This window comes from Dermacentor andersoni, chromosome 9 (genome assembly GCF_023375885.2).
Source record: "Dermacentor andersoni chromosome 9, qqDerAnde1_hic_scaffold, whole genome shotgun sequence".
Taxonomy (NCBI): domain Eukaryota; kingdom Metazoa; phylum Arthropoda; class Arachnida; order Ixodida; family Ixodidae; genus Dermacentor; species Dermacentor andersoni.
In genome coordinates this window covers 107,445,832-107,466,969 of record NC_092822.1, presented here as the reverse complement: position 1 = coordinate 107,466,969, position 21,138 = coordinate 107,445,832, and the positions used below count along the sequence as shown (strand labels likewise).

Sequence of the window (21,138 nt, the reverse complement as noted above, 5' to 3'; positions counted from 1 at the left end):
TGTCAGACAGGCAAGGATTAGGAGCTACGATCGAAGGCCAATATGTCGACAGCCTTCAGCTTACCGCTGACATTGCCCTGCAGAGCAACTGGGGGCACATGGCAACAATTCATTGAGGATCTTAACCAAGAAAGTGCAAGGTTAGATTGATGAATAATGTGCAGAAGGCGAAGATATTGAATAAATTGTCAAGAGAACCGCAATTAATTAACTCCACTCAGCCTCTAGAGTGTGTACAGGAGTAAGTTTATCTGGATCAATTGCTCATGAGGCGGAAATTTAGAGAAGAATGAAAATTGGTCGAAGCGCATATGACTAGCATCGCTAAATCATGACTGGGAGATCATCACTCTCGTTGAAAAGAAAAGTGCACTATCACTCCATTCTTGAAGTACTGTAGTACTGTCCTATATATGGGGCACAAACTTAGAGGTTAAAAGTTAAGTTTGAGAACAAGGTGCGGAACACTTAAAGAAGCAATGGAACGAAAAATGTTAGGCCTAACGCCAAGAGACAGGAAGCGAGTGGTGTGGATCAGAGACCAAACAGTAGTTGTTGTATATATTAAGACGAAAAATTGAAGCTGGGGAGGCCGTGTAATTCGTATACAGGGCAGGTAATCGGTGGTTCATTCCAAATACAGCGGGGTTATACTAGGCGAAAGAAAACTGTCGAACACAGCAGAAAATGCGGTAGGGCAATGAAATAACAAAATTTACAGACATAACTTGGAATCAGCGCACGTCAGCAGTAATTAGACATCAATGGGAGAGACCTTCATCCTGCAGTGAACGTAAAAATAGGCTCATGGCATTTTACCACATCCAAAGTTCATCCGAAATATTAACGGACTGTGCTCTTGAGCCGCAGTTGGCATCGTACTATTTGGGCAGTTACTACTTTGAATAAAGACCGTCAGTGTCGCAAGATTGACGACTTGAATCGATTTGATCCGAAACCAGGCAAAATGTTGAACCATTACGTACTTCGTTTAAGGTGCTCTGCATAATTTCGACGTGCAGTTGATCGCGTGTTTTATAAGGTTAGCAAATTTATGGAAGCGTTGGCGCTGATGATTGTGACGATGTCGACCGATTAGCCTTGACTTCTATGAGATGCCACTTGAGCTATGACAAATAGTGTTGTTAGGGGCTCGAGAGCGTGACATCACCAACATATGATTCATTACCTGTCTCGAAAACTGATGTGCACCCTCCTTTAAGCATTTCGCTTCTGTCGGAATGCGGCCGCCTGAACTTTCAAGTCAAGCGCTTGGCATGGTGCGAGGCATCATCGCCTTGTATCAGCTGAGGAAGAAGCCAAGAAGAAGAAGCAATGAACGCTGATACGATGTTAAAGCATGGTAGGCCGTGAAAGTTGCGCGTATGGATGTTACGTAGTGTCGCTTTTCTCTCATAATTTGGGAGGGTTGGTAGCCGCGGCTCCTTTCTGCATGTTTTTAGGGGTTCTTTCATTCCTCTCCGTGCCCTCGACAGGGATCCTAAGCGCATTTCGTCGTCAGTTGACGCTCGCCTCCATCGTTGACCAGACTCTTAGACTTGACCGGTTACCGAGGGAGCTGATATATACCCTACGTGCAGCATCAGAACCACACATGCAACTGTGCGCCGCGCGACCACATACCACACCGGTGAACATACGGGTGCTGGTCGCCTTGCCTTGAGGATACCCGCCGTGATTGCTTAGTGGCGATGGTATTGGGTTGCTAAGCACGAGGTCGCGGAATGGAATCCCGGCCACGGCGGCTACATTTCGATGGGGGTAAAATGCGAAAACACCCGTGTACATAGATTTAGGTGCATATTAAAGAAACCGAAGTTGTCCGAATTTCCGGAGTGCCCCACTACGGCGTGCCTCCTAATCAGAAGGTAGTTTGGGCACGTTAAACCGCATAATCTATCTTTTTTCAATTTTTGCTTCAGGCTATATGAACTATATATTATGCAGCTTTTTTTTCATTTCCGTATTTTCTATGGATATAAAGACATTTAGTCGCGTAATAATATCGTCGCGGTGGTGTTGCTTTGTAGCCCTTTACAGGCAGAGTTAGCATGCCCGACATGGTCACCAGTTGCTCCGCTAGGCCTCTTTTTCTACACCAAATATGTCACCGTCTGTCCATCAGTCCTGTCTCGCCGAAATGTAAAAAGAATGCATGACGCTTCTACTTCCATTCTTTTGACGGCTTTGCGGCGAGTGGGCGCGCGTGGTTGCCATTTGTCGGCCGTGCAGCAGACGCCATAAAAGGAAGCTGTCAAATAGCGGTGTGCAGTAATTTGCTGTTAAGAATATAACCTAAGCCAAGGTCAAGCCACATGGTCGCGATGTCGAAGCTGAAATGTGCTTACACACCAAAGACCAGCAACATCAATTAAGGTGGTGCGATTGCAGCTCGACTACTTCTCGCGGGGCAAAACACTTAGTTGATGATAATTGTGCATCCATTACGTCACCAGTGGAACCGTTTGAAAAAGTACAATGTCATTAGAAGAAGAAAATGAACAGTCACAGGCTGTTTTCTGCCACCCACAAATAATTATGATTACTAAAATGTGCAGACTTTCTTAAGTTTGCTCGTGGAGTTGGGTCGTGGGATACGCCGAGATTGTATTACCGTATTTAACGCAGTAATATTGTCACAACTCTCTTCTTCTTAATCATAAAAAGTAATGGCAATATACAGGGTATCCTGCGTAACACGAGCCAGGACTATAAGAATGAAAGGCGCGTCGGTAGTGCATTGAACTGAGGGCATAGAATTCGTAATAGCCTATCGTAACTCAGGCAAGTTTTTCGTTTTAGCCGTAACTAAATATTTAGGTTAAGTTACCCAACGATTAGTAATGATATTGCCGTCTTTGTCTCTTAACGCATGCATCTGATTCTCGCCAATTCCTAGATCCTTCTTCACTTCTGAGGAGTTCTATAGAGATTTATACAGTACCAGTGATACCCACGAAGATAATGGAAGAGAAAATAGTCTAGAGGAATTCGAAATCCCACAGGTAACGCCGGAAGAAGTAAAGCAAGCCTTGGGAGATATGCAAAGGGGGAAGGCAGCTGGGGAGGATCAGGTAACAGCAGATTTGTTGAAGGATGGTGGGCAGATTCTTCTAGAGAATCTGGCCACCCTGTATACGCAATGCCTCATGACCTCGAGCGTACTGGAATCTTGCAAGAACGCTTACATAATCCTAATCCATAAGAAAGGGGACGCTAAAGACTTGAAAAATTATAGACCGATCAGCTTACTCTCAGTTGCCTACAAACTATTTACTAAGGTAATCCCAAATAGAATCAGGAACACCTTAGACTTCTGTCAACCAAAGGACCAGGCAGGATTCCGTAAAGGCTACTCAACAATAGACCATATTCACACTATCAATCAGGCGATAGAGAAATGTGCAGAATATAACCAATCCTTATATATATGCCTTCATTGATTACGAAAAAGCGTCTGATTTAGTCGAAACCTCAGCAGTCATGGAGGCATTACGGAATCAGGGTGTAGATGAGCCATATGTAAAGATACTGGAAGATATCTATAGCGGCTCCACAGCCACAGTAGTCCTCCATAAAGAAAGCAACAAAATCCCAATAAAGAAAGGCTTCAGACAAGGAGATACGATCTCTTCAATGCTATTCACAGCATGTTTACAGGAGGTATTCAGAGACCTGGATTGGGAAGAACTGGGGATAAAAGTTAATGGAGAATACCTTAGTAACTTGCGATTCGCTGATGATATTGCCTTGCTTAGTAACTCAGGGGACCGACTGCAATGCATGCTCACTGACCTGGAGAGGCAAATCAGAGGAGTGGGTCTAAAAATTAATCTGCAGAAAACTAATGTTTAACAGTCTCGGAAGAGAACAGCAATTTACAATAGGTAGCGAGGCACTGGAAGTGGTAAGGGAATACATCTACTTAGGGCAGGTAGTGACGGCAGATCCGGATCATGAGACGGAAATATTCAGAAGAATAAGAATGGGCTGGGGTGCGTTTCGCCGGCATTCTCAGATCATGAACAGCAGGTTGCCATTATCCCTCAAGAGAAAAGTGTATAATAGCTTTGTCTTACCAGTACTCACCAACGGGGTAGAAACCTGGAGGCTTACGAAAAGGGTTCTACTCAAATTGAGGACGACGCAACGAGCTATGGAAAGAAGAATGATGGGTGTAACGTTAAGGGATAAGAAAAGAGCAGATTGGGTAAGGGAACAAACGCGAGTTAATGACATCTTAGTTGAAATCAAGAAAAAGAAATGGGCATGGGCAGGACATGTAATGAGGACGGAAGATAACCGATGGTCATTAAGGGTTACGGACTGGATTCCAAGGGAAGGGAAGCGCAGCAGGGGGCGGCAGAAAGTTAGGCGGGCGGATGAGATTAAGAAGTTTGCAGGGACGACATGGCCACAATTAGTACTTGACCGGGGTTGTTGGAGAAGTATGGGAGAGGCCTTTGCCCTGCAGTGGGCGTAACCAGGCTGATGATGATGACCCAACTATTCAATTATTGGCTCAGGAGCCCACACGCATGTTTGTAGAGCACTTTCAGAAACCGCCGATCGAGTTGTTTGCTGTACGATATGTCTCACGTAGTCCTTTTTTTTTTTCAGGATGCGAAGAGAGCCCGCGAAATATTGCAAAAAAAAAAAAAAGGAAGTCATGTGACGGAGCTCTTGCGCAGTTAAAGCCCCTTGATCTTTCATTTGTACTGCCATTCTTAGATCTTTCCGCCACCCCGCTCTCCCCGACGTTTTCTCCTCGCCGTCTCCTGTCGCGCCAGCCTCCTCCGCTCCCCCCAACCCGTGTCGCGTGGAGGCACGCGTTACGCTTTTGTATACTTTTTTTTCTTTTTGACGCCCTCCGGCCGCCATTGTCGACGTAGGGCGACGAAAGTAAGCGCAAACCGATTGATCGAGTTCGTTAGTGGACCAAATCAAGTGTATTAGGGAAGAGCACTTCGCCGTGATGGCGTGCTGCTGCGCCTTCGGTTGCCGCAACCGACAAGGCGGGTGCAAAATGCTTTTTTGTTGACCATCCGGCTATCGCAACGCACAAAGAAAATCCTCTATGCATGGCGTCGGACGGGCTGACTGCAAAGAGGTAGCGAAAAGCGCACGGTTTGCGAAGAGCCACGGTTCTTCACTACCGCTTATTTCGAACCTAGTTAAAGCCTGCCTCTTTAGAAAAAGTGCTTGCGTATACGCCTGTGTGATGCGCCGTTTTTAGAGCGCTTAAGTTGACTATGACATAAGAGCGACTTTATTCAGGGAATTTTTTTTTAGGTCTACCAGAAATTAGCACATTGTCGACGCTTTTCCAAGGCTCACTAACGCTTACGAATGCATTCGTTCAGCTACAATGTACGCTCGCACGTGTTAATTTTGTTTGAGGTGTTTAACATATTTTACATCCCGAGGCGACTGAGGATGTGAGTGAGGTCGCAGTGGATGACTCGTGATAACATTATTTAGGTCACTTGAGGATCGTTAACCTGCACTGTCACCGTGCAGTAAATTCCTCGTTGGCGTTCCGTAATTGACCCCGCACTGGCACAGTAGCGCTGCGTCAGAAGTTGGTGCCTGGGTGTGATTGTATTTCTTTATTAGAGTTTTGTACTACTTGTAAGAACGTGTCAAAATTACATATTATTGGCGGCGTCTCCAGGACACCAAAGTGGCAACGGGAACACCAAAGCTAGGACCAGGACTGGTCCTTGTGTTGGGGCTCGCCGAGACCTGTGTGTGCCAAGGGGATGCGTATAAGAACGGCTGTCCGCTGTCGCGTCGCGACGAGCCAATTTTGTGTGCGAACACTCGTTGCGGTGCCTGCATTATGTCAGGTTTATCTTATAATCTCAGATGCTCTCTTGATGTCTCGTTTAGTGGTTACATGTGCCCTTGGTGAGCCGTACTTGTAAAAAAAAAAACATCTATAGTCGCGACAACAAAAGCACCTCGCAACGAAAAAAGCGCCCTGCCTGCTAGAAGAAATTACGGAACGCCAACCAGGAATCTGCCCACGGGTCTCTTGCATTTCTCCTCTATCCTGGCTGCTGCGGGACGCGTCCTCGGTATTAGAGCGATGAGGAATTGCTACTCGTACGTTTTGTGTGCAGGATTATCGTAGCAGAGAAAAGCCGCAAAGGACCGCAGGCCCCCTGATAGGGATGAACATTTTTACAGCCTAACGTTAAGGTTTTATGCGTCTGATTAAGCAAATGACTATCGCATGCGTCATATGCGCTGTACGTGGCCTTCCATCTCTTGCGACGAATAATTTCGCGCTTTTTGATTATGAAGTGTGGACGGAGTTGCAGTGGAAGCTTCGCGTAGATCAGTTATGTAAGGTTGCATCCCAGTGCCACGACAAAAATTAGTACATCTGTTGCAATTGGCATTAATAATTAATCCTTCTTTTTTCTTAGGGTTTCATCGATTGGTGTGATGTGATTTTTGAGCCAGACAGCTCAGTGGAGTGTATGAATTGGTGCTGTATACGTTCCTTGTCTCTGAGACTGTGATAAGCACCTTCATTAAACCCATTTGAGGACTCTTTGGTCCTGCAACCCCCTTGTTCTATCAGTCTCTATACCCGCCGCGGTGGCGTAGTCGCTGTGTCGTGACGCTTCTAAACACGAGAGTCGTGGGATCAAATCGCGGCCGCAGCGGTCAGATTTCGATGGGGGCGAAATACAAAAACAGCCCTTCCATGTGCATTGGGGGCACGTTAAGGTACCCCAGCTCGTCAAGAGAGAGAGATAGCAAAGAGAGGAAAGGCAGGGAGGTCAACCAGACGAGCGTCCGGTTTGCTGCCCTACACTGGGGGAAGGGGAAGGGGGAACAGAAAGAAAGAAAGCGGGATAGAGGGAACACTGTCTGTGCACGCAGCAAAGTGCTTGGAAATCAGTCAAGTCAAAGCAAGTGCTCCGTCGATACCAGCTCCGTCCGCCAGCTCGTCAAAATTATTCCAGAGTCTACGATTACGGCGTGCCTCATAATCAGATCGTGAGTTTGGCATGTAAAGCCCAAGAATGAATTTTTTCTCTGTTGTTTGTGCTGTTCGAGCTCTAGGGACGCGAGTTCCCTGCGAAAACATACAACGCAAAAGAATACAGACGCACGCATCATACAAATGTAAAATTTGCAGTTGAACTAAAGTATTACTTGTGCTAATGGAGGGGGGGGGTAATTATTTTTTGAACCTCTGTTCATTTCTCCCATCACGTTCGTTCTTGCTATGAAATTCCAGCCTCTTGCAGTGTAAAAAAATACAACAAATTAAAGACGCGATTTCACCTGCCCCGAAAACTAGTGGTAGGTTGTTCACATTATCAATACCGTCAACGTATGAAAACGTTGCTCATGGCCGCCAGAACCCGTGCTTTAGATTTACACACATCTGTAGAAGACGCAGAGCAAGAAACGGCACAGTTGCTAGGCATTGCTGCCCCCAGACAGTTGGAATCTTCCACGCGCCGGCAGAACAAAAGCATCCTGCAGGTGCGCAAACGAACCTACGAAACCACGTTCACATACTTTCAGCAGTCAAAACTTGAAACTTTGGCATTTCGCGCGTGCTTGAGCATACCGCGTGCATGCGTTGCGCCTCAGCAACACGAACTCTAAACCTGTGGGAGCTTTACACCTTAAATAATGGTCATTTTCTGTATTCTATTGCGCAATTACAACATGGCATTATTGAGGCAGTTACTGACCGATGTAGCAATACCTCACCTCAAAAACTCCTCCGCAGGGCTCGAATTAAGTTTTCGGCGGATTCCATCCCGTAGCGATTTAGGCGTCCTCCGCTGCGGTAGGGTTGTCATAGGCGGCGGCACTGTCGCTGATGGGGTCAGCGGAGCGGAGGACGAGGGAAGTGGTTGGGGCTACATTTAGACACTGAGGGGTTTTATGCGCTGGGGTATCGTGCTGCTCTGAAACGTTCATTCGGTGAACAATGTCGGCTGTACTGGCGACGGGGATGTGGCAGGGCGTTATGATAGTTGTAGGCAGCTGGGCCTGCGGCTCTCTTCAGAAGACTACGCAAATACATGCTGCTGGCCGAGCGCCGAGCGCTGCTGAGACGATAAAGGACGGCCTGCCGCTTCCCTTTCGTCACAGTTCCCTTTTGTTACAGTTCGGCAGCAGTGCACTACGGAGCCACATGTAAATTTAGCTTCTGCTTTTGCAGCCCGACACCAGACTCGACCAACGTGCTATCGGCCCTTTTGACGTCTACAGTGCCGCGTGTGTTTGCACCACAACAGTGATCGGAGTCACGTGGCCTGAGCTACTCTTCTGCGACTGCGCAAGGGGCGGACGAGCGCCAGACCACAGCATAAAACCGTCAACGGAGCGAGCACCTGTTACAGTTCGGCAGCAGTGCACTACGGAGCCACATGTAAATTTTGCTTCTGCTTTTGCAGGCGAGCGGAATATCCTTATTTAGTCAATAAGTCATAGAATCTGTGCACTGCTGCCGAACCTATCAGCTTTCTTGCACTTGTTTGATTCTTGTTGCTGGTGTTGTTAGTGTATTGACGTACACTTTTGCTGTGCAATGTCGAAAGAGGCTGAGGCCATTGAAGACTTGAGGCGGGAGGTCAGGGCAGACTTGAGGACCATAAAAGATAAGTTTCAAGAGGCCACTGAGCTCAAAACAGAAATACAGCAGGTTCTAAAATTAAACCAGGATCTTCGCGCTGAGAATGCCAAGCTGTCATACAGAATTGAGGAACTGGAACAATATCAAGGTTCGAATGACATTGAGATAAAGGGCATTCCACTTGAAGGCGAACCACTAGTCGTTGTGAGGCAAATTGGCGAGCTGATTAAGGAAGAGGTCTCAGAGGCTGATAACTACATCTGCCACCGAGTGCCTACTGCTCGACATGATGAAGCAAATATCATTGTTCGGTTTGTCCGCAGAACCAAGAGGAATGCCTTCCTTAGCAAAGCTAAAAAAAGCAGAATGGATACAATTACACTGGGCTTTCAATCGTCCTCAAAGGTGTTCGTAAACGAACACCTCACACGGTATGGTAAAAGACTTCTAGGTGCCGCAGTAGAAAGGAAGAAGGAATTGAGATGGCGGTTCGTATGGACGGCTGGCGGCAAAGTGTTCGTACGCAAGGACGAAAATTCACCAGCTATTCGAATCGCCAGTATGGAAGACATTGATAAGATGACAACGTGAACGTCATGGCCTGCTTCTCTTCTTTCCTTTTTTAAAGCTAGTTTCACCGTATGAACTGCACATATTATGATGTTCAGTCTTTCAATAAATTAGTGTCTCATACCAGTAAATTGCTAAAAATGCTTTACCTAAACGTGCGGAGCATAAAAAACAAAGAGGACAAACTGAATTGCTTATTTGCGTCAATCGCTCACAATTTTGACATCTTATTGTATTGTGAAACATGGCTTACTGTGAATGATAACCCCCCGTACTGTGAAAATTACACATACCATGGGTTAGTAAGAACAAAGTGCAGAGGAGGTGGTGTGGCTGTCTATGTTAAACAGCGCCTTGTACATGGGGTAATTTCAGAATGTTCACTTGTAACGAACAATATAGAATGTATAATGGTACGTTTAGAATATGTCACAGTTGTGGTTATGTATCGCCCACCGTTCTGAAACAAACTGACGTTCTTTGATTTACTAGAACAGGTACTACATTTCCTGAGCCATTCGTCCTCCCCCTTTATCATTATGGGTGACGTAAATATAGACATGTCGGACGACATATCATCTAGACAGTTAGCTGGTCTTATCAATTCGTTCATGTGCACAAACGTAATCTCGGAACCCACGATGCTAACGGCGCAAACAGCTACCTTGCTTGATATATGCATGACCAATGTACACCCAACTGACTGCATTGCGGGACTGTTATCCGCTGATATAAGTGATCATCTGCCTGTATTCTGTTTCATTCCTCACGCGCACAAACGACGGGAAGGAGGAAAAAAAGCGCAGATTCGCAGCTTCCACGGAAGCGCATTAGAAACTTTTCGTGCCCTGATCCTCTCAACAGACTGGTCATCTGTATTTGAAAAACAAGATCCAAATGCAGCCTATGAATTGTTCTTTCATAAAATGATTACGTGCTACGACTTAGCGTTTCCGTTGAAGTCTTGCAATCAGAGGAGCAAGAAAATACGAAAACCCTGTATAAATGCTGCTTTGCTAAACATGATAACGAGAAAAAACAAAATGTATCACTTGTTTGTAAAATGCAGGAGTGTGCAATTGTTGACTGATTAAAAAAAATACAGAAATAAGGTCAACAGTGCATTAAAGCAAGCAAAAATTAAGTACTATGAACGGCTATTTGCTAAAATAAAAAATGACCGTAGGAAAGTTTGGAATGAAGTTAGAGACTTAACATCTGCGAAAAGACAGAACACGGAGATTAACATAAAGACAGGCACTGGCGTGTTGACAGGCAGAGAAGCAGCAGCTGCTCTGAATGAATATTTCATCTCCAGCACCCTGCATCCCGACAGGGGGGGAGCCCACGGCCACATCTATAGTGAATAAATTCAGTCTTACTAACTCAGTGATACTTACACCTGTTACATTTGCTGAAGTTGTGCAACTGCTGTTCAAAGTAAAAAACACCGTCTCTGCTGGGTACGATGATGTGAAACCAGTACCAATGAAATACATTGCGGATATAATTGCACCTGTCCTCGTTCACATCATAAACAGAATGTTTGAAAGTGGTATATTTCCTGATTGTCTAAAAATAGCACGTGTATGCCCTATTTACAAAGGAGGTGATAAACATTTAATGAGAAATTTCGGGCCGATATCTGTCTTACCTGTTCTGTCAAAGGTGTTCGAGAGTGCCCTGAATGTTAGACTACAAACATTTTTCAGTAAATATAATATAATTAGTGACATGCATGTGATAGGAGTTTGGGCTGTTTGAATGTCGCGGCCGAATGCGCGTGACTGCTGTGCGGCGGCGACGGATGAAGAGGAAGAGAAGGACCGGTGTCTGGGCGGAGACTTCCTTGGCACAGCGCATGGTGTGCAACAAGAAAATTTGAAGTTTCATTTACGCGGCTGCGTTGCCGAATACCACGGCTTAATTTCTATTCCCATAGGTCTGGTTTGGCACCTTCTCCTAAATGTTTTTACTGCAATGAACCCGAAACTATGGATCATTTTTTTATTGAGTGTCGTAGGTTCAAAGTGCATAGAAAACGACTTCTAGAAGGTCCCTTCCGCCAACTTGGATTAGGCATCACGCTACCTATCATTCTGTCTCTGGGGGCGTCGGCACTAGGACACTGTAATAGGAACGTATGTGATGCCATATATAATTTTATAATGGAAACAAGGAGACTACCATGCTAATTTTACTGTTTTATTTTCCAAAACAAGAAAAAAAAATATTAACTTCTAATTTTAAGAATCTCTAGCATGAAAATTATTATTAACGATTAGAATTAATTTATTATCACATTTTCAGTAAAAAAAAAATCCCATTTAGGCATTTATTCTTTTTGAACCCACTTCCGCCCGATTCATGGCCAATCCCCCGTAGTGGGTTGTGCTATATCTACAGGCTCCAAACCAAACCAAACCAAACCAAACGGGAGCCATGCGAACTGCCTGAGCTGCCTGGGCTGGCCTTCCGAACGAGCCGAGCAGTTCGTCTACCCAAGGCCGGTGTTCCTGGGTGTGCTGGCAGAACAGGCCGGGCTGTCCTTGAGCTTCAACCGGCCTGCTCCACTGCTGGGCGAGCATCCGACGCCGGCATGTTCCGGTGCAGCTAAGCCTTCCGAACGGTCTACCCTGTGGCGGGCAGACGTCCCGACCCTGCTGTCGCGCGAGTGGCTCGTCGTGTGCCGGGCATCCGCCCCGGCCTCCAGCCCCTGCGCCACTCGCTGCTCCAGACTCATCTTTGCGCCTCTTCGTGCCGTGAGTGTGTGATACCGACGCGCTATTGGACGCCTTCCTATATTGACGCTTAGCTTGACCTTACCTAAGCGACAGACACTCATGAAGGGAACTGTGTGTGTGTTATCGTGTACGTTATCCTAGTCCCGTCCCCGTGTTATTAAAGCTTTTCTGTGTTCATTGTGCCATCCCTGTTTGTTTGAGGCCTGGGCCCACATATTCCTATCACAATGCAGTATGGATCCCCAAAAAATAAATCTTGTGAAGCAGCTCTTCTTAATATCAAACATAAAATAATAACAAATATCGAAAATAGAATGTACACATTAGGTTTATTTGTAGACTTCAGGAAAGCCTTTGATTCAGTATGCCACACTTTATTAATTAGCAAATTGGAACAGTGCGGTGTACGAGGTATGGTATTGGAACTTTTACGGCCTTTTCACTATACATTACGTTTTAGATATGTCTGCAGTACTAGAGTACACACGGCACGCGTGCTGTAGCAGTGAAGATTAAAGTGTCGTTCTTGTGAATTAGTTGAATGTAATGTTGATTTTATCCTAACACCGAAATAACAGATGTGTCTTGGTGCGAAGGATGCACGCATATGCGACTTAGTTCAAAATGTCGGTGAACCGGTTGCTATGCATTCACGGAAAACTGTCAAGGCTCCCCAGTGTAATGTGTGCCATTATAGAGTGAGGCCTACAAATACAGACGGGTGTTTTCAGGTTAAATTGTGACCCGATGTCTTGGCGAATCATCTCCCTTACTTTGACAGACAGAGAGTTTACTTGGCATTCAGGCCTTACAAAGAAGGCAAAACGCCAGGACTGCAGCAAAAAGATGCTTGCAGCATCACAAGGGCTATGGCCCTGATTGTATTTGGTAGTGAATAACACACGTGATATACATGAAACATATAATGATATCTGACATTGTAAATAACTAAATAATAAATAATATATGAAGATGTATTTACATTGTAATCATTACCTAGTACAATACATTGATATGAACAATATTATTTCAGACAGAATGCACTTATTACAATCGCATATGAACGCCTTTAACGTGTGTCGAAGAACAATCCATTAAAAACAATATGTAAAAAGAAAAAAATCACCGCCCGAGCACTTCGTATAGATGGTTAACCAGCGAAACTGAAACATGCGGCTGCGGTGTGTATCACTGGGTTAATCCCGATGGTTCAATAAACGACGGCTGGGTAGGCTGCCGGACCTTCGGTACGAAGCTGCTGCTTGTGCTTGGCTGCACCAGCCTCTTCTTGTGCCCGGGCAGCAGTATCGGCACGGCGTAGACGAGCCCGTTGCCGATTCTGCTCGCGGCGTCGCGGATCGAAAGCTGTCCGCTCCTCAGGAACTCGTATGATGCCTGGCCTACAGATTTAGGAGCCGGTGAAAATCTGCTGCACGCGCACTCTGTTTCGGCGGAGAGCAACGACGTCATTACTGGCGCAGCTAATCTAACACCACCTCGATGACAAGGCCTTTTCACTCCGATGCGTGACGCCTTGTTACCTGGCCCTACTGCCATAGAATGTGATGGGGATGCTCACTAGTAGGCAACAGTGATTTTGACATCACCGCGTTCATCACGCCAGCCTTACAGTGGAAATATCGAGCCAGGTAGTGTGGCATCATGGATTGGAGTAAGCAGGCATTGTACCATCTAGGTAGTATTGGGCAATCACGCGTCTCTCTTCTTGTCTTTTTTTTTCACCTATGGGCATGTGGTTGCGCCGGAGGACCGGGAGGAGTTTTCAGCCTACAGGCGACCGACAGACGGATGGACGGACGGACAAATCGGCTAGCCATATACAGCTTGGCAGTAAAAAAACACGTATGAAGGTGCATACGAACATGTGGCTATACCAAACAATTTACTGGTACAGATTTAAATGCATTCGAGTCACTCACGCAATTTGAATACAACTTGTATTCTTGTACATGTACTGTTGTGTGCTTTGCATATGCGATGTGATCTGAGCTGGCGCAGTAGACCACTTAGCGCAACAAGCCTCGAAAGGCTAACGTGTTTTTTTTTTTTAACCCTGTTGTTGGTCCCGCGAAAAGTAGACGGCTCTGCCGTGCCTCCACAAGCGCCCATTGCAGGGCGTATGGGCTTCTACACACCTTCGCTACCATGTGTATATATATGTTGGTCTAAACTACAGAGGCAGATATGAGATCATGCTACCAGTTGAGCGCACTTTCATGTCGTTTAATCCGAGCTTGACTTCCTCTCTTCCATACGACGCCGTAAGTCGGTTGTGCCCTCATCACAGCGTAGAAACTTTTTGGCTGAGAAATTGCGTATGAACTGCGCATTTTGGTGAATTCCGCCCCTCGTTATCGGTTGATATTCTTCGCCTGCGGGCGCAAGCGCCAATATTTTTCAACGCTTACACGCCACACATTACACTTAACATTGCACTAGCCTCACCAAACCAACTGTAAACTCGGTGTCACGTAGATTTCTCACGCTAGAGTGGGAAACATATCTAATACTTGCCGTAAAACGCTTTAGAGCACTTCTTAAGCAATGTTTCGCAAAGGATATAATTATTTCATAAACTGAAGATTTTGTTCCCTCATCATGCATAAGATCACCCGCGCCTTACTGCCTAAAAATGTCAGTTTTGTGGCTTACGGAGTTATTCAAAGACTCTGGTAAAACTTCCTGCGCAGTTCCTTCATGCGTAACCCACTGGAACGCTTGTCCAAGTAATTTTCTACAGGGGCTGTAACTATCTTCCACACAATAAACTGAACAAATTACATGGCCCCTATTCTCTGCAAGTACACCATTTCTACCTCCTTTCGTTCTCCTATGACAATGGGGAAATTTTGTACGCGTATCGTAACAAAGCCTTTAGGAACGGAGAACCAAAGGTTTAGCAAGTTTTATTTAGCCCCTAAGTAGTCTGAAACATCACGATATTCCTTCACATCACCCGCAATATATCTCGAATTTCCCCTGAAGAAAAAACAGTTTTGAATATATTTATTTTGAGATAAATACCTTAATACAAGTTCTTACCTTTTCTGAGGTTTCACGAAGCGCACCAAGTGTTGTATGTTGTATCCTGGAAAAGGCTTTATACCGGTTTTTTCTTCTTTGTTGTTCACGGTTCTTTCCGCCTGTTGAAAGTAAAAATATGCACTTTTTAAAAACCAACAAATAGAGCAAAAGAAAAGAAAAAGAAAAAGAAAAGCAAGAATTCTTCTGAGGAAGCAGGGGAAGAAAGAACGAAGACTTGGTTGTTCGAACTGGTTGGTGTGGTCAGTTATTGTGCAGAGGTATCCGGCTTTTCGTTTAGCATTTCTAATTTTTTGGTTTGTGTCTTGTTTTGTTTTATTCACCTTGCTTTTTATTGTATGGTAAGTTCAAGTTGTCAGACTAACCTGATGTCTCTAACCTAACTAACTAAGACTAACCTGATGCATTCCCCTTGGCTAGCTGTATGCCTGCCCGCAAATGGCCGATTGGCTCAAGTTTGCGCAGTGGCATCAATAGTGTCCCTTTATAATAATAATAATAATAATAATAATAATAATAATAATAATAATAATAATAATAATAATAATAATAATATATTTTTATTCCCTTCAATTCATACAACGTGTTCCAGCCTGCATAAGCGTTGCCGCTTGTGTGCTGAGCTGGGCTGCCAGGTTAGGTTTACTTATCATGCCTGTCAATACATACGATACAGATGAAGAACCCGCAATTTATTCAGTGCAGCTTCGAAATGCCACTTCCCTTTTCTAGACAACCACCGAAATACGCCAATTTGTTCGCAGTGATATTATTTGCTGTTCCTCAGTTTTGAAGTGCGTTCGAGACCTAGTCATCTTTTCCGAGTCTGCATCCAATCCGGTGAGCCCGTTTCTTTCATCGCGCCTCGCTTGCTTGAGCGGTTCAGCCCGTGGGATAAACGCGAGCCTGAATCTCTCAGAAGTATTAGACTTGTTAGCAGCTAATGGCGCTGTTTTTGTATGGGGATGTAGCCAAATTATCAAGAACAAGAAGTCAGCTATAGAATCGGTGATTACTGCTTTCGCGGGAACAGCTTGTGTGCTGGATGTTACCCCTAGTTTTTGGCCTGGCCGGAGCGATCATTGCCTTATCAACCGCAGTATTCAGGCATGTACGCCTCACAAGAGGCAGGCCAAATTTGTTAAAGATAATAAAACGCGAATTTCTCTGCCATAGAAAGCGAACATTGAGAATCTATCACTGACTTTACGCCGAGCTTTTACAGTCACACTGTTCAAGGAAATTGGTCTCTCTTTAAACAAGAACTTGGCTACTTGATCGACAGCTACATTCCTATAAAATGCATTGTTTCTTCTTCCAAAGCTCTTTGGTTTAACGTCTATCAGAAGCGCTTGTTAAACAAAATGAAACGGATATTCCACCGAGCGAAAGTGGCGATGACACCCGAACAATGGCACACGTACAACTGTGCTGAACGCGAGTACAAGAATGGCACTGCGCAGGCAAAGACGTGTTCCACAAGTGTACCTTGCCCACTCTGCTTAAAGACAACCCTCGGCACATTTGGAATGTAGTTCGTGGCAGGAAGTATAACACGATTCACTTGCTCGACAGCAATGGTGATACTGTTCCTAATGGTGATTTCTGCAATGTGTTAGGCGATGATACTGTTTCTTGCTTTTCTAGCTTAATAGCCTTTTCTATGCCAACAATCGCCGACCCTGGCTTTGTTCCAATGGATAGCTCTGGCAGGTAATGATAAACTAAATCCAAAGTTCCTAAAAAAATACAAGAATTTACTGTTCCATTATAATTGCTGAATTATATTCACAGTCTTTACAGGCTACCACTTTGCCAGATTATTGGAAGGTGGGTAAGGTGGTGACCACAACGACGCAGGCCCACTGTATGATGCAGAGGCATTACTGAACTAATTCAGTAAGCTCAAAGTAAAACACATAAACAAAATCCTAAAGTACGACCTAAACACAGCCTACAAACATGATCGCGTCGGAGTTTAATTTGGATATACCAGAAAAACATAATTCTGTTACCCTGAACATCAAACCCATACCCCTTTTCCGAGCGGCGCGGCCCACTCGGTTCCTTCCCACAACACTGTCTCGCGCGTCTCTGCGCATGCGCAAGAAAGCTGTGGTTGCCGGGAAGCGAGACAAGCAGTCAGTTAGCTTTGAAATCTATCGCCTTCCACTCTTAAAAGCGAAGCTTAAGCGTTCTCCAAATTTGTGCAATCACTTTCGCTTGCCTCTGTCGAATGCTGCTGTAGCCTGGTCGAACGCTGCCTTGTCTCTGCGGCTAGGACCGATTACAGAAATAGGCTGGCAAGACGAACATTAGAAATAGCCTTTGACGTATGGGTGCTGCGATAAATTAGAGCCAGATAACCGCTTTCTCTCCAGATTTGACAGTGCCGTGATGTACGACCAATGAATACAATGCAAGCCCAGAAAAGAGGAACAGCAGCTTCCACCATTGTTAGAAAATAAACAGCACTAGGCTACCCTAGGCGCATGATGATGAACTAAATAACAGATTTCTTAGTTAATATTATTGTATACAACTAAACATAATAATTACGTACCATCTGTGATATAATAAAAACACTGTGATAGGCTTGACAGAAAGTTTATTGGTGGCTAAATTGGTGCTTGCTAGGCGCCTCTAGCGGGTAATTGTACGCTCACGACGGCAGGCCTGAGTAGTGGAGGTAGTTGTTTTCATGGCGGGGTCAATATTTTTCGCCCTCTGCATCGATTCGCTGGAACTTAAGAGTTTGCAGGGCAAACAAGAAGGTGTTCTGCGTGCAAGCATCATGTAGCTACTGTTGATTCAAGGGCCGACCGTCATGGCGACACGTACATTTTGTTGCTACGGGTCGAGCAGAAAAAGATTGTCCTAGTCGAATGCGAAAATGAATGTGCACTTAAAAGGACAAATACAAATGGCTATATTTTGCTACAATTTTTTTCCTATTTTTTGTATTCGGCTACGTTTGGGCTACAACTTCTCTAGCTTTGGGCTACCCCACCTAGTCAGACCTCGCAGCACCGAGCCGAGCGCGCGCGTAGCAGCTTCTCTCCGGCTCCGAAATGATTAAGCCACGCATCATATGTGATCCTGAGGATCAGGCAGCTTTAGATCAGCAAATCCGGGAGCAGAAACGGGAACCAGCTCTTCTACGCCGTGCCGACGCTGCAGCCTTGGCACAAGTACATGCTCGTGCAGCCGAGCGCAAGCAGCAACTGCGTAGCGAGTATCTGGCAGCCTACCAAGCCGTACTTAAGTGAACCGTCGGGAGCAACCCAGTGATAAACACCGGGGCCGCATGCTTCAGCTTCGCTGGTTAACCATCTGTACAGAGTGCTTGGCCGGTGATTTTTTTTTACTGTTTGCGTATCCTTCTGTGCGAATGGTTTCAAGGGTTGTCGCGATCTGTGGCAATATACTTGTGTTGCACGTGACAACTAGACTGAAGGAACGGTGGGCGAGTCACAAACATGTAAATATGAGTGCGAATTAGAAAGCAAGGAAGTGTAAGGCGTACACTCACCGAGACTTGGAGTACGAAGATGAGGGCGGTAGTTCGTTTAATATGTAGAGTTCATAGTATGCCGTCTGTCAGATTAATACGAATGGTATGAAGGAGCTGTCAAGTATGGCACGTGATTAAATCGTGCGATGAGGTTCAGTAATTACCGTGCATAAAATGAAGCAAGCTTATAATGGCAGGACAACCGATATTGCGTAATTAGACATCTGTCCTGCAGTTGACACATAATAGGATGAGAATGATAAAAAAGACGATGACAGTAATAGTGCCAATACTTGCAGGTCATTTGTTTCTATATCTTCGTGGAGTGCCGTTGCTTATTGTAAACATGAATGCCAGCCCGCGTCTGGACATTGACAGCACAATTTAAGTTTAGCTATCCATTGCAGACAGGATCAGTTAACATGTGGTGAAAACGCAAGGAACATACTAACAATAGTTCTTCGTGGAGAATAAGCACCAACATAAAACAGCGCAGTTGATTGTTTAAGCAGAACTTTTTGTTAGGCTAGTTGGTGCATGCTAATGAAGTACTAAAGTGCCAAACAGACGACACAAGAAGAGACAGGTACGAGCGCTTACAAACAACTGATACTTTATTGACAGAAACAGATGATCTTGTGTCGTGTGTTTGGCACTTTAGTACTTCAGTAGCAGTTAATTAAATTTACACCACGAAAGTATCAATTCTTTATCATCCTTCAGAATCTAACAGAATACTCACATTGTAGATTATATGAATACCATGCTTGTTGTTGAATTCATTTAACGCGCGTAAAGCGGCCAATGAAATTTTTGGCGTAACTTGTTCAAAATTCATAATGCCTGCTTTGCCTGCTGCGCAGTGGAGATTGGTTTCTTCTCTGGCTGAGCGGTCCTGTTATCTAGGACGACTGCACTCTGCGCACAGCCTTCTTTGTATTGCAGCACAATCGTCGACAGCCCAAATTTACGAGGCGCCGCCATTCGTTTATACTTTCTTTATTGCATAGCACACCCTTTATTTATAAGGCTAGTCCACGCAGAGCAGGCGTGCGCAATAATTTTGCGATGATTCTATAGCTGTACCGGTAATTTTATTTCACTGCCAGTGCTAAGACTTAGGGTAAATGTTACGATATCTAGAAAAAGAAGCACTCCGTCAATATATTGAAAGATATTATTGCAGTAGGTATTATATGGACACTGCAGGCGCATTTCTGCCGTAGCCGTTGCCGAAGCTGTCGCCGTGAGGTTCCGCATAAAGTCCAAAGGCGATAAAATCATCGCCGCGCGTCGTATGTTTCATATGTTGGTTTCAGCGTCGGAGGGTGAGCCGGCAAACGCAGCTCAATCTCGCGCGTACAAGCGAGGTAGGCCAGAACCACCTAGACTAGGAGAAGGCCTCGGCACTCCTCCCGCGACGTCACCACACTCAGCACGTGCGCCTCGGCTTGAGGTGCCATCGAAAGATATAGAAAAGCACAACACTGCAGTATATTCGAGGGTATACCTCCGGAATTTATTTGCATCCATTATAAATTGAGCACTGACGTGATTTAAGGAACTAGTTCTTTCCACGTCAACTTCGGCGTTTGGAGCAAAGCTGACAATGGCCCCCATACAACAAGACGCACTACAGAATTTGGGTCTAGAAAGACGATGCGCCGGAAAAACATCTTTCTTTTTTCAGTCTGTCACCGACAGCTTTACAATTCATAAAACAAATTTTATTTACCATTGGTTTCCACTATCACATAACGACATTCGAACACACAACACTCAAATCAATAAAATATGATATACACCAATCCCACTAGCTTAATAAGAAAAATCTGCTGAACTTCACAATGCTGAATATTTTAAAAACGTTTCCAGAGAAGTCAAGACAGCATAACACACAGTTCATATATTGCATGTATTGCAGCATACACATTCGCGAAAACAGCGCACATCGTTTTCACATGAGGGTAATCAAGTTTCTCTTTTTCCGATCATTTCTTTCTTAATTTTTCTGGTCGTTCTTGAAGGCTGCGTAATTCTTCAGCAGAGTGTTTACTGCTGGATTAAGGATGTTCTTTAACATTTACTCTTGACTGTGACCAGTTTCACAAGTGTCGAAGCCTTCACTGTCACAGAGCAAATACTTCATCACACTTCGAAGTACAGCTCTCTGATTACTCTCTGCATGAAGCATGTTCTCATTTTCTTTGCCTGTAATATGGTCTAGCACAATCTCGGTGCACAGCACCACATGAACGACACATGGCTGTGAAAATGTCAAGCCGCCTCCGCTCATATTATCAATCAGCACATGCTCTCTACGTTCAAATTCTCTCTCAGTAATTGTGAATAAATCACAGCAGTTATTGCAAGGCTGGTGCTTCAAAGCACTATAGACACAGTAGCCAGCGATGTGCACCAATGTCGGCATGTCTTCCCGGGGCTTCTTTGGGTCACAGATTGTTAGCTTTAAGTTATATATGTCAATTAGCATTTCTGCACACGGATCTTTGCAAGTGTCGCTGGATTATGACATATCTGGGAAGATCAGCATTCCCAAAAAGAAGCCAAACAACAAATTAAAGCATGCTTACTTCATCGTCAAAATATTT

General features: G+C 44.9%; 1 protein-coding gene across 3 annotated transcripts in view; it reads right to left on the bottom strand.

Annotated features, from left to right (window-relative positions):
* The window catches only part of LOC129384164 (uncharacterized), a 145,053-nt gene extending 125,587 nt beyond the window's left edge, over positions 1-19,466 (bottom strand). Inside the window, exons 1-2 of one of the 3 annotated variants that reach the window (XR_011890075.1) lie at positions 19,269-19,464; positions 15,013-15,113 (exon numbers count right to left, since the gene is read on the bottom strand). Coding sequence is in view for 2 of the 3 variants with exons in the window: in XM_072284275.1 (XP_072140376.1) it covers positions 15,013-15,113; positions 19,269-19,364 (197 nt within the window). In the remaining variant the exon portion in view is untranslated. Of the gene's footprint in view, positions 1-15,012; positions 15,114-19,268 lie in introns of all 3 variants that reach the window. The other 2 variants (XM_072284275.1, XM_072284274.1) reach the window with 2 other exon arrangements.
* Positions 19,467-21,138: the final 1,672 nt, after the last annotated feature.